Below are 14,119 nucleotides of genomic sequence, written 5' to 3'. Positions count from 1 at the left end.
TCTACACACCAAAAGAGATGACTTTATTGAGGAACTGACCATGGAAGAGGTAGTTGGCTCTTAAAAAAGGCTAAAGGTTCCTATGCCATCCTTCCTATAGATTTTTTTGTCCAAAGATTATGCTGAGTCTACCCTTGGCAATATGGGACTCCCACTTTTGTCCTTACTTGAGGGAGAATGACTCCGGCAGTATCTGTACAGCTGGAAATTTTTTGATAAACCTTACTTTTTTCATCTAGATACAACACTTGCTGCTGCATGAGCCCATGAAAGGTATTTTTCTTGCTCCTGAGCTCATTGGAGCTCATTATAGCTCACGTGGCTACAGCTGAAGAATGGTTTTTAACTGGTTTTTAGCATAAGGCAGAGGGTTAGTCAGTGAGGATGGGCTGCTGTTGCCAGAGCTCCCTCTGGTCCTTTTGCTCCTGTTATGGCTCCTGCACTGGATCATCTAAATCTCTCCATAAACAATTTGTTACCAACTGTTTAGTAAAATCGCTGGGATTCTGCATGCAATATTTTGGAAGGATTAGGTCAGCATAACTGAAGAAATCATGCTTCCCAAGAGTATCACAAAATTTCAAGTTTAGTAACACAGCAGTCTAACAGCCTAGCGTGGTTCTGCTGGCTGAGATTTATAAGAAGAACAGGTCTGCAATAAAACAAACAAGAAAATACCAGTAACACATAGGTCTAATCAAAATGCTAAGCATGAGCAATTTGAATCTTTCCCTCAAAGACCTGCTGGTTTCTCAGCAGATGCCAGCTACTGGGCCTGGTGGAGGAGCCTTGGGACAACATTAAGACACACAGTTCACAGGGTCATAATTGCAGTATGACTGCTCTAGCAGAAAAGGTGTTTCCTCTACTACCACTATTTCTAAACATTAAACAGCATCTAAATTAAAAAAAGCCACAACATATTTTGAGCAGGTAAAGGAGACTGCAAATTAGTTATTTTTTCAGGAGCTGAGCAAAACACATTCAAGTATTTTAGATTAAAGTGGTGCTCACTTGTGGGGCAGTGTGAGGAGCAGAAAAGGCCTTTACTCTGTGCAAGCACTGTACTACCAACACTGTTGTGATCACAAATGCAAAACAGCCTCACAGTAGCTACTGTCAAGAAAATGAACTCCAGCCAAAACCAACACAGCTACATTCCAGTGTTAAAGAAGTGCTACACTAGAGTTTTAAAAAATACGGTTGGATTGCTTGATGGTTTTTGGCTAATATTTAGCATCTGACAGACAGCAGTAGCTTTACTGAAGTTAGCAGATTTTTTGTTAAAATAGCAAATGAAATTGATGCATTATTGCAAGGTGTCTCAGCTCTTTTAGGTATACTAAAGCAAACAGAAACATCAAACCTCTAGCAAATCATTTTGCCTTCTTTCTTAGCACTAATCTGCCTTCTTAAATTGGTATCTGTTACACTGTGTCTGCTGCAGGTTGCCAGTGTCCAACAACACGGTTTCAAATTCCAAAAGCATGGACTCTGTGACTGTGACCCACCCTTTCAAATCTGGTTATCTGACGAACCGTAAAGCCCATCTCTGTAGGAATCAGTACTGCGACAACTTCCTCCCCAGCTACAATAACTCACCTGCACTAAACTCCCCTGTGTTCTAGACTGACCCACTTTCTCTTCAATTTGCCCACCCATCATCCTTGCTGCCAAGTAGCTCTCACTTAATTGCAGTCCCACAATGAAAGAGAAAAATGACAATGTTATCAACGTACATTGTTTAAAAAAAAAATAACAGCTGCATTATCAGTTACAGGAATGCAAACTAACTGCTATGTTAGTGAACAAACAGCTGTTCCCTCCTAAGCCCATATAATTTCTACCAGTAGAAATCACTTATGATATAAATAATTCTCAGCCATATTCTGGGAACATGTTTCACTAAGAGCCTGCAGGAACTTTCCTTCTTGTTTCATCTGCTTGCTACCTAACGTTTGCTTCCTAACACACTGCCATACTCTAAAAATGAGAATAATATCACCTACTTCAACTGATTTGTGAAGGTGAGCAAGTTCCCTCCTGCCAAAATGTAATGAAACAAAACCAAACTGAAAACAGAACTCCTTAGAAGAAAATTTACCTCAACTGCAATGGTCCTAAGTGGGCAAGGAGCCAGATTCTAAAACAGTGCATTTTTAACTGAGAAAAAAGCGTAATGTACAAGACCATTGCCTTTTGAGCAATATGAGTCAAATCACCTTTATCAGCTTCTGTTCCCAGTGAGTACCAGGCTACAAATTTTGATTGCAGATCCTTTTGAAACAAACCCTTTTTTCCCCCTGGAATGCAGCAAGCAGCAAAAGGATACAAAGAAGAAGGACCTCCGGACGTCATCCAGGTGGAGCTGTCGAAACTGAGTTATATCCACAGCACAGGTGAAGTTGAAAACAGCAAGCTGGAAAGACAGCAGAAGAAATCAATACTAAATATCAACTAATGGACTTTGATAGAGCCACCATATTTTTACTGAAATGAATGAGAAAAAAACCTGCTTCCCTATCATCTGTTATTAGAGTACTATAATAAGGACTGCAAACCTTTCCCATGTTTTCATTATATTTTAATGAATTAATGAATCTGCCAGAAAGACTGTACAAGTGAGATGATCAAATGAACAGTGGAGCTTCCGCTGTTATCTACACTAAAAATGAACTTCTAAGCCTTAGATTTATAATCATCTTTTTTCATCAGAAATATTCCTCCTACACACATACACTTCCACTGCTCACATAAGCATATGGATAAAGATCCTCAAAAATAAAAGACTGCAATTATCCTCATTTGACTTATTTTGTGAGTGAAAATAGTAAAATACTCTCCATCTCCTTTACTCAGTTCTCAGCACAATATCACTTGACATGAAGAGAAATTATCTTCATGGAATTTAAGAGGTCAATGAACTCCTTTACACTGGGGAAAAGAAAAAAATCAAGTAATAGACATTCAACACTGATAACATTTTAATTTAAAATAATCTCTCATCATCAGAGAATTGAGCTGGTTTCTCTAATACAAGATTTACTTTGCAGCATATATTAACAGGCATTCTAGGGATCATATTTTCTAATGTAAAAACAGGAAGCAGGGGTAAGTATTATTGTTCCTTTCACTTGAGAATGTTGACATACAGGGAGTGACAACTTCAAACGGAATTATAGCCTACCTATGTTCTTTTCATTTGCATTTGATTAATAAAGTGTTCATGGTTTAATACTACTTTAATAGAATTTTATTTTACAATAAAGAGAACACCAGACTAACATCAGACAGGCAAGCATCTCAGATGGCTTGTAACAAGATGCAAAAGGTAGTGTGGGTTCTAGAGTGGAAGAGAAAATACATCCCACAGATACTAAACACCTTCAGTCGCAATCGTGCCATCACACTAAGTGTAATTTTGATATTCAGATTCCATTTCTATTGCTTAAGATGCTACAAAACACACACAAATTATCATAAGTAAAGGTAGCACAAACAGAAAGTGATTCCTGGTTTTACTTCTGTTTTTTAGCCTTGAATTGGTAGAGCCTCTCTCAAGTTTTGAAACTGTCTTCCTTGTAGGAGCACCACAAAACCACAGTATGTGTCAGGTTCAATCTGATGACTGCCTTGGCTCAGGTTTCAACCTCCAGGACATTTCCCTAATTATGAGCTGCAAAAGGAAGGAAAAATGTGTACCAACACTTCTCTTCAAGTGACTCTGGCCACTCCCACACATCTGTACCCAGGAGGGCTCGTCTGGGAGAAGCCAGGGAGAGCTGTGGTGCACACCCACCTGGCTCCAAGGACCCAAACCACTGTAACTGGCACTTCGGATCTGGCCAAAACAGCGCCACAGCTCCAGTTTGTTCAACCCTAGACCTAATCTAAGAGCTAAGTTGCAGCGTGAGCAGCATGGCCTTTGCAAATTGTTGACAATATACTAAATTTTAAGGTGGAAGAAATTGTACTGATTACAAAATTCCCTCTTCTCCTCCAGGCAAATCTGAGAAGGTGCTATTTCCAAGTTAGTTTCCAGTTCCTTGTCAGTATAAACAGAAATAAGTCTCCATCTTTGAACAAAGACAGGACAAACTCAAATGAAGATTTCTAATATTTCCTATGGGTCTTTTCAGAAATCAAGTAATTTTTTTTCAGCCTCTCACTTGTGAGTCTGTGATCAGACCAAAAAAAGTACAGTGACATTGTACTTACTCCGAAGAGTTACTGCACCTTATGCTGAATTATCACTACATTTGACAGAGAGAGCTCTGTAGCCTACAGACCATACCACTGTGTCTTACTAAGTCAAACTGTCTTCCTGCATTCCTAGAAATGGCTCTGATGTGCAATATCTTCAATAACATGAGTTACAAGTCTTTCTTACAAGGTCATATTCCTAGTTCATGAAACAGCTAATACTGGCTTCCCAAACTGAAAAGAAATGCAAAGTGTTCCTCTCTGAAAACCACTCAGAATATTTACTGCACCCTCAAAAAAAAAAAAAAAACCACCAAACTGTTAATTAACCTGATATATCTATCAAGAGCTGTTACCTTTGGTTTGAGTGAAAGACCATAATGCTGCAGTGCTTCTTGTTCCATATTTATCCATGCAAACATCAAACCAAACAGTGCCAGTGGAAAGAGAGCTTCATATCTGAAAAGTAATGTAATAATCATAGTAAGTGCAGTCACTGACAACTAATTAACATCAAATGCTGACATGTTTCTTCTTTCTTCACACAAAGGATATACCAAGACCTAGTGGCATTCTCCCCCTTCTCTCCCCATTTCTGAGTACCCACAGTTGGCTGAATTTTAAAGCCATACAGTAGTCAAATGGCAAAAGTAGGAGAAGCAGAGATTGATTCAGCTTTGTCATGTTTTGCATTTTTTTGTTTAATGGCTGCCACAATGTTGCATGAGTACCTTCCTTAATTTTAACAAAACTGGAATAAAGTTGAAAGAAACAGGAAAAAAAGAAACATATTTGACATTCATTTTCTGCAAAATGAGAAATTTTTTAATGAGAATGACTTGGAACTGAGGGGTTACAGTCCAACTTAAACAGCAACTAGAGATTGTCTCTGTAGGACCTGATCACACAAACTCATTATGGTGACCTCAGTTTGGCTCTCAGGAAAGAGACATCTGTATAATAAAAAGAGCATTACATTTTACTTCCGTGAAATGTTCTTTTCTTCACTGTATTCCAATCCTTCACAATAGCAGCATCAAGTCACACTCTAACCATGGCCACTAAGCTGTTCTAGTTACACTCTCAACCTCTGAGGAGTACTTCTGGCTCCTACAGCACTCAAATTCCAAAGTATGAGTGTACTTATGTGAGAGATTAAGACCCCAAGATAACATAAGGGTATAAATTGAAACTGCATAATACTCAGTTTCTCCAGTTGCACTTCATGGTACCTCCTGTGTTTTTTTCTTTCAGGATAAAATTATAATACTGTCACTGACTATAATACTGGTCCTGACAAGATTGTAAATGTTTTTCTTTTTACTTTTTCCTTCTTAGACACACACCTGTTTGTTTAAAAAATAAGGAAATCATTGCAGTTAATCTTGGTATTGTTTCCATTGGGCTACAAAGCAGTTTCAAATTGGAACAAAAAATTTTGAGTAGACATTTCCACTTTAATTATCTGAATGACAGGCAGCTAAACATGAAGACAAAACAATTGTGTTGTCACTAATAGAAACACTACAACCCTTACAATGGTCTACACTTGCCTACAGATTAAATGCCTTCAGCTGAGCTGTTGACAAGTGGTTGTATGCAATGCTCTTCAGCTGGCTTCAGTACTTCCACTTAACTACCCCTAGAGAGGTGCTGCAATTACCCAGGCTATGTGCTGGGTTATCAGGACATGGTATAAGAGTGCACTGAGGAGAGAAACACTGGACACTGTTGGCACCAGTGCCTTGGGTTTTGTTTTCTTTTTTAAGAATTGTTCCAAATTTTTTGGGTCTATTTGGACATTGTAGGAAGACAGCAGAGAGCTGTCAGCATTTACATGGTCTGGTGCAGGGCCAAAATACAAAGAGGGAGATTGCCAGCCTCAGAGAGAACAACATTCATGCTTTATCCAGTAGCCAGCACAGGCTAAGAAGGTTGAATGTAAGAACAGGTGTGCAGTCAGGAGCAACATTAGGATCAAAGTCTTAATGGGGAAGTGGAAGAAAGAGGATGCAGAAGATTAGAAAAAAAAAGGAGATGCTTCAACTAAAATGAGAGTATCCACAGGAGACAGCTATTGTAAAATGTCTGCTGCAAGATGTTTTATTCCACTTAATTTTCCAGTGTAATTAAATTCAGAGAATAAGTGGGAGGGGAGGCAGAAAGAACAGTTCTTATACTCCCCATTAATTATGCTCTTAAGAGCTACCAAGTCTGAAAAAAAAAGAAAGGGTTGGCTGACACAGTGTTTTCTTCATTTAAAACATCAGAGAAATTGACTTTTATCCAAAAAGAAGAAAGGCCTGGTCTTTAGGGGGAACAACATCCCTTTAAAAAAAAAAATTACTTCCACAAAAATCTCTCAGAATAAAATTTTCCCTCATTTTAGGACTACCTGTTTCCTGGCATACATCATTTAAGCCATAACTAGACACCAGTGCTGAGCAGCTGGGAGAGAAGCTATTTCCTTTTGTTTGCAAAAAAGCACACATCAAAACAACAAATGGCATAAATTAAACCAAACTTTCTTATTTTGGTGCAAGGTTGTTTGAACACACACCTTTCCAGCCACTGCCTTGACTAGCTGAAAGGAATGTCAACAAACTAATGTTTATAATGCAAGGAGGAACATGAAAGTTCCCCTGAAATTTTATTTAGTAAACTAAACAAGGAGATAAATGCTGGAAGCACGTGTTACACCTTTAATAGAAATGTGCATGAGATGAAGCAGTTTCACATATAGCCCTGGATTTTCATAAGTAAAACCAACCCAAACAGAGTAAGAATGAAGTACCCTGTGCTGAAGAGTAGGTAGGTGGACATCAGGGAGAGCAATATGCTGAACAGCCTCTGAAAGAGAAACGTGGGGCTCAGTAGCAGCAACACTGGGGAAGAAACTGCAATAATAAGAAGAGATCCATCAGTCACATCATGCAAAACATTTCATACTCAGTAACAAGATAACTTTCCTCAAATCTTGACATTTTATGTACAGAAATTCAATACAGATCATACATGACCCAAGTTACTTTTGCTAAAGAAAATCCAGTGTTTGGAATGTTTCACATTCATCAAAAGTAATTTCAGTTCTGTATCATTTTAATTCCCTGTCTTTCTACATCACAGCCTTTATAATTTCTCATGAACTGATGTTAGTAAGTCTTCAAGATGATGCAGAAGCACTACCCTAAACCCCAGTCAAACTTGACTGTTTAATACTACTCTGAGAACTACTTACCATGGCCCTGAGGACCCCTGGCAGCTCAAAGACTGCAGTGACAAAGCCACTGCTCCACTGTACTAGAACCACAGAAAGGCTTGGGTTGGAAGGGACCTTAAAGATAACCTAGTTCCAACCCCCTTACCATGGTCAGGGATACCTTCCACTGGGACCAGGTTGCTCAGAGCCCCATCCAACCTGACCTTCTAACCTTTGTAATTCAATTAGGGCTACTGCAAAAGTGAGTAAGAGGAAGAAAAATAGGAAAGATGGCCAAGGCTTAAAGATGGGAAAGGGAGAAGGAAAAGCATTGCTCTGATTTAATCTTTAAACCTGATTTTTTAAATTCGTATGAAAAGTGCATGTTTATAAAAAAGTATGCTGACAAATAACATTCATGTGATCCTTTGTTGCAGTATAGTAACTTCACATTACTGAATCATTCAAAGGCTGCATCAACAGTAAGTCAAAATTAATCATCACTCTAAGGAACACAAAACTATAAGACATGGGAAGTACTCGCTTGTGATTATCATCATTGTATACATTAGTATTTATAGTAAACACATCAGTGAAAGAGGTGAGGAGGTTTCTATGTCCTAAGTCAGTGTGTTTTATTTCCTGGCTTTCAGCCTTGGCCACTGCTACAATTACAGAGTAAGTGACTTCAAGGGGCTCCAAGAAGGCCCAATTCAAGGAGGAACTCCAGGGACCTCACTGCAAGTCAGAACAGCTGGAAATAAATTCAGCATGGCAACTGGCCTCTGTGAATTACACTCAACATATCAGATGTGTATCACTCTGAGTACAATCATAGATGAGAACAGATGAGTGGCTGGTAGATGATAATTAATCTTTCTCTTCCATCTCTGGTGTGATACATCAGATATTAATCCTAAAAAGATCTGCACATTTCTGGCTGACCTAAACAAACCTCTGTATATGACCCCAGTACACAGTTGTGACACCAAATTCCTCAAAATTTGGCAGGTTGCTACAATAAATTTCCACAGGTGAAAATTTTAAGACATAATATACATTCATTTAGAAATATCTGCTAATATTAAGATGGTTCTGAAGGACATGGGAAGCAATTGAATTAATGTTACACCTCCTGGTTTTGCCTTTATGTTTTTAGTTAAGTACACTGAATGAACCATACAGTCTAACAGCTAAAGCCGGTTGGACACAGGCCTGCAGGAACCCAGCCATCACTAATTCATTTGCCTGGTTCCCCAAACGGCCGCCTTTCTCAAAAAAAAAAAAAAAAAATTAGGTCAAAGTTAAAATTTAAACAGTTAGGCTTCATATTAATCAGAATAAATAGCTAGGAAGGGTGCAAAAATTCCCTAGAAAATTTCAGAAGTATTATTAGCATCCTGACACAATAATAAATCAGTATTATTATGAACAAATACTGATAACTGTGTGTTTCTGGGTCTATAAATACACAGAGACATGCAAATTGAGAGTTCAGTAACAGTGCCATTCTTCTACAACTAAGGAAAAAGCTAAAGAGGAGTTGGGCCACCTGTAATCCCATCAACCTGGAAAAACTACAGTGAGTTTGGTGCCTTAATTCTTATGGTGTGTCCCATCTGGTACACACTGGCAACAAGGCAGGTGCTAGTTGTGGTTATGGTAATGACAAGGCATTTCTCTCCAAGAGGAGTACTGAGGACATGTTGGATGCCTTGGTGTTTTACCTGCTTCCTTCTGTGTTTAATTATGGAGAGCAATTTCAGCAAGTACACAAAGCTCCTACCTTGTATATCATATTCACTTAGAATGATTACTTCCAGTCTGAAAGACTTTGCTAAAATATTCAATACTACTGTGGCAGCAAGTAAACATTTTGAGTACCTACAGTTTACTTCACTGTTAGCTTTATTTTTATCATCACCCACAACAAAGAGAATTTCTAATATACTTTTTCCTCATAACTCTAAACCTCTCTGACTGCCTGAATCATCTCTTAGATGAAAAATGTTTCTCTTTCATCCTTACACAGGAGAGAAATATAACCTTTACACTCAATTCCTGCTCCAGTAAGCCAAGCAGGACTTCATCGATTTCATTGACTTTACAACTGCAAGAAATTCATCCACACAGAGATCCCCATTTAGCTTAGCAGGCTACAAAGAGTTAGTGGAGCATGATGGAAAGGCAAATGCTCCAAAGAAAGCTACATTACTAAGAAAGCATTGCTCACACACACACTGATCACAATCACTGAACTTCATCTTGAATCCATTTGCTCAAACAGAAGCAGGATTGCTAAAACTGACAAGATCTGCTTAAGTTAAAACAATGTCACCAGTACAGGAATGTACAAGACAACCAGCAAGTAGGTAAAATGCACCACAGTTCTTTCATTAAGTTATGCTTAAATTCCTGATCTTGGCCTGTAGCAAAAAGCTGCTATCAAACTTTGCATGGGATATGTTTAGCTCTAAAACAAACGCCACATTTCAAATCACTCAGGGATAAACAGTGCTTAACATTTTCTTATGGAGACCTATAGAAATTATTTTCTACATAAAAATATGAAAGGCATTCCTTCACTGCATTCCAGAACTCCAGTAACAATTCCATTTGCTCTGTTTAATCACACAATGATTTTTTGAGTGGTGAAAAATTCAGACTTGTAAATTGCTTTTTTCTTTAATAATTAGATTCTAACAGATATCAAAAATATACTATCATCATTATTTCACAGGTATTTTGCAAGGCAGCTCTCAAAATCACTCCTACACCCCAAGGTTCTCTGCCATCAGATGCAGCTTCAAGTTTACACTGAATTACAGCAACAACCTTTGGTCATTTCCCTATGCTCAACCGGACTGCTTGTAGAACATCTCAGATCACCCATATCTGACTCCAAGTGAAACAAAAGGGGAATTTATGCCATTATACCCCTAAAAGGGGTCTTCAAAATATTCAGAACACCCAAAATAAAAGACAAAGCTGGTTGTAAATCAAAGGTATTTGCATTTTATCACAAACTTAAAAAGGAATAATATTTTAGAAGACTAACACATTTCTCAAAAAAACTCACTTAGGAAAGCAGACATACAGAAGAACTATCAGCAGTCAGATAAAGGAAAGTAAGATGCTAATGAAAAAGTGACATCACCCCCCACCCAACCTCAGACTCCACAAACTGCAGGCATAAAAGTTTGAGAGGGAAGATTTTCTTACCTAGAGTCATCCAGCTAATAATTTGATTCATTACAGGCAATCCCTGTTTGTTCTTAAGACTGTTATGGGTACTGCTCACAACATATGTTGAAAGTGCAACACTGAACATCTAGAAAGAAGAAATCAGACAATGAAACAAAATTCATGTATGGATCTCTGCCTTCCCATACTAAAGATGTAAATATGCTTTAGAGTTGCATAACACTTCATCTGAATCACCATAAGAACAGGAAGTCAAATATATAGCGTCAAAAATTTATAATTTTTTATAATTTACAATTACCAGCTTTTTAAAGCTTCTGTCTAAATTACTTTTTATTAGTATTCTTATTTTTTACTTGTGCTATTTTAAAGTAGCATACACAAGTGACCTGGATCACTGATTTGACATGATATGCTCTTTGTCAAGAGTAACTACTTAAACACACATGCAAACCACAGAAAACACGCCCCCAGCCCTTCAAGGTGCACTCGTCCTCAAACAGCAGCCACAAAGAACAAGCAGAGCCTTTGGCTTTGCTGCAGAATTGGGTAAGGGCAAAGGGGAAGGCTCCTGTAAGAAGAAGCAGAAGAAATTGGAGGTGGATTTTAAGAGATGGAAAGAAGTTGTTGGGTTTTTTCCCCCCAATTAAACTGACTGAACCACCTCAAGCAGAGCCCTCTGCCTTGCAGAAGCAGAGAAGCTGGAGAGGTATTTTTTTCTTTGACTAATTCAAGAGACACCATTCAGTCATCAAGTACATGCAAAAAACCTTATGAAAATTACCCCATGAGTCAGTAATTTTTGAAAGGTGACAATTATCCAAGAAAACACTTGAGCCAAGTTTTCAATTACTGCTATTTATTCACAACTCTGCAGTTCCACTAAAAGGCAAATCAAGCATGCACAGTACTTTGCAAACGTGCTTTAAAACTGCATTACAAGATGTAATTGCTGTTGTGGCTTTTTTAGTGCACAGCAGCTACACTGTTCACATCTATCACTTTTTACCATATGAATAGCTGCTATTTCGCTGCTAGACGCAGTGCTACCTAGTGGGATCAGCCACTAGGAGGATACATTTAGCATCAGCATTCTTTTTTGGCAAGTTTCACAGGTGCTCAGTATCTGCTGCTTCTATTTAATTTCAGGCCATAAGAACATGTACCTCGTATTTCTTTGTGACATCAACAACCGAGGTCAAAACATTAGGCATCCAAAAGCTCAGGGAATTGGACCCTTTAGACCTCTGGCGTTTACTTTGGACACTTTTGCTGTATTCAGGTCAGATCTCTCCCCTTTGATATATCTTATCAAGTTCTTTTTAGTGTCATGAGTTCTGCTAATCCCTCTGATATCCCTTAGGCACTGGTGAAGTCCCTTTGCACTGACTTTGTGCCACCCTCCATAATATATCCTTTACCTTGGAAGACTTGTCCTGGCAACATTAGTAAGCACAACGTACTGCTGCTAGATCTATGCCAGTGTCCAGGGAAGGGCTCAGCACGTGCTTTTGTTAGAATCTGTGTTTGCCATTTAACTAAGTTCAGACAGCTCTTGGCTTCCACCAACATCTCCAGGACAGAGCAGAAGAAACTTGGAGGTGCACACAGAGGTCTCCAGCTAAGAACCTGTCTCCCTTCATCCTTCACAACCTTCTCTGATGCTCAGAAATAACTCTTGAACATCTTAAGAGCAGGTCTCAGACAAACATACCTGCAAGTCACAGCTAGAAAGAAGAAACCAAGGGTGACACCTGCAGTCCTGACACTGCCAGCAGCTCTGGCTGGGAGCCCTAAGCATCAACCATCATAACAACCCATAGGGAGAATGGCAGGAGAAACAGCGTCCTCAGCTGGGCACAAGGCTGGTTGAAAACACCCTTCCTGTCCCCTGGTTCCATCACTATGACATGGATTCCTACTGTTTACTTCTCCTCTTTTAGAAGACATGTAGATGTTGCACTTAGGAACATGGTTCAGTGGTGGTCTTGGTGTTAGGTTAATGGCTGGACTTGATCTCACAGGTCTTTTCCAAGCAAAATTGTTCTATAATTCTAATTTAGAGGAGGAGACTAATAAACTGACCACCTTGGACCCACAGGAAGTCCAAATCTCCTGAGAATAATAACTTGGTGCAACATTATCAACCAATGAAAACAGCATGATATCAGTACTGTGGCAAAAACTGGACATCACCTATGAAACTGATGGCAAAGAGAAACTGGCGCTCTCTCCAGCAAAAATGAAGTTATACAGTAAACACTGCAGCAGTCTAGCTGATGGATTATGAATGACTCCTGTTTTCATCATTACTGAAGCCTTAATGACCTCTCAGAGATCATAGAGTTAAAGAACTGTTTAGGTTGGCTCAGGTTTAACTCATCAGCAACCCCAAACATTAAGTAACAGTGTTATCAGAGGAAAGCATAACCTTTGATGACTGCCTCCAAACACCACCTATGGGGCACCTGAAAAACCTACTTTTAAGAAATCCCTTGGCAGATGCAGAGAAGGAACCTGATTGAGTGTGCTTACCTATTTGAATTTCAGTGGCCTGATCACCGTTTGCCACTAAAAAATAGGTATTTTCCCCTGACTAGGGGATTCATCTCACCTTTAAAACTGTCTGGGAGCTGTAAATCAAAACTCAGGATTTCAAAATGCTCCCAATGAGCATTTTTGAAGATTACCGCTTCCTGTTCCCACTGAGAAGTCCAACTCAAAGGAAAATATAAAAGTAGAATTAGGGAATTCCATTGCCTAGAAATACTAGTATTCTGACAAGCATTTTCCTTTTGTATTCCTGTATGTTTCAAAGCCGCTAAATGTAACCTAATCTCAAAACAAGATATTTATTTAGAAACACATATAATGCCTCTGTAATGTCCTTTTCTTCCTCTACATCTGAATAATATCACTTCCCAAGCCTTCCCTTACCCAGAATGTGAATGGTGGATCCCATATTTTCCATTCCCAATTAAGGTACCAAAACAAAAATCTAATAAGAGACTAGTAATTAGATGTCACTATTGTAAAATATCTTCTGATTAAGAGGCAATTTCAGGAACTTTATGATCTTCTTAAAAGTTGGGAGGAAAATGAAGATGTTACTTCCCGAATAAGCAGGCAGAACATCTTCATCTAATTAAGTATCACTCTGTGAGTGGATTTCCTGATTCTCTAAGTTTGCTCAAGAATACTCTGGCATTACTTTTTTTACTATGGACCTATTTTTTCATCATCATGAGATGCTGCAGCAGTTGTGTGGTGAGTTGGGTTGGCCAGCCACCTGCTGAGCTGGTCCCTCACTCCCCCATCCAGTGTAAGCTTTTTTCAGGCATTCCAGCAAGAAATCAATTGCTGAGTGTATGCTGGAAATTTATGTTCTAAATGCTTAGGAAAGGAACTGACATCTCTTTTCCACATGTAGGCTGAAAAAAGTAAGAGACATAACCACCAAATTTTACATGTGTTCATGCTCAGGTAAAGCCATTTTAAGCATCCATTACTCTT

The 14,119-nt window shown here is 38.7% G+C and overlaps 1 protein-coding gene across 4 annotated transcripts in view; it reads right to left on the bottom strand.

Annotated features, from left to right (window-relative positions):
• PIGN (phosphatidylinositol glycan anchor biosynthesis class N) overlaps positions 1 to 14,119 on the bottom strand; it is a 93,930-nt gene that overhangs the window by 20,668 nt on the left and 59,143 nt on the right. For all 4 annotated transcript variants that reach the window (XR_001863395.1, XM_017738589.1, XM_017738588.1 and 1 more), the window contains 4 exons: positions 10,625 to 10,733; positions 6,998 to 7,100; positions 4,560 to 4,662; positions 2,333 to 2,419 (listed from right to left, as the gene is read on the bottom strand). Coding sequence is in view for 3 of the 4 variants with exons in the window: in XM_017738589.1 (XP_017594078.1) it covers positions 2,333 to 2,419; positions 4,560 to 4,662; positions 6,998 to 7,100; positions 10,625 to 10,733 (402 nt within the window). In the remaining variant the exon portion in view is untranslated. The remainder of the gene's footprint in view (positions 1 to 2,332; positions 2,420 to 4,559; positions 4,663 to 6,997; positions 7,101 to 10,624; positions 10,734 to 14,119) is intronic.

Source organism: Corvus brachyrhynchos, unplaced genomic scaffold (assembly GCF_000691975.1).
Source record: "Corvus brachyrhynchos isolate BGI_N302 unplaced genomic scaffold, ASM69197v1 scaffold237, whole genome shotgun sequence".
Lineage (NCBI taxonomy): Eukaryota > Metazoa > Chordata > Aves > Passeriformes > Corvidae > Corvus > Corvus brachyrhynchos.
The sequence above is the reverse complement of the archived record's forward strand: the minus strand, read 5'-3'. Positions and strand labels throughout refer to the sequence as shown.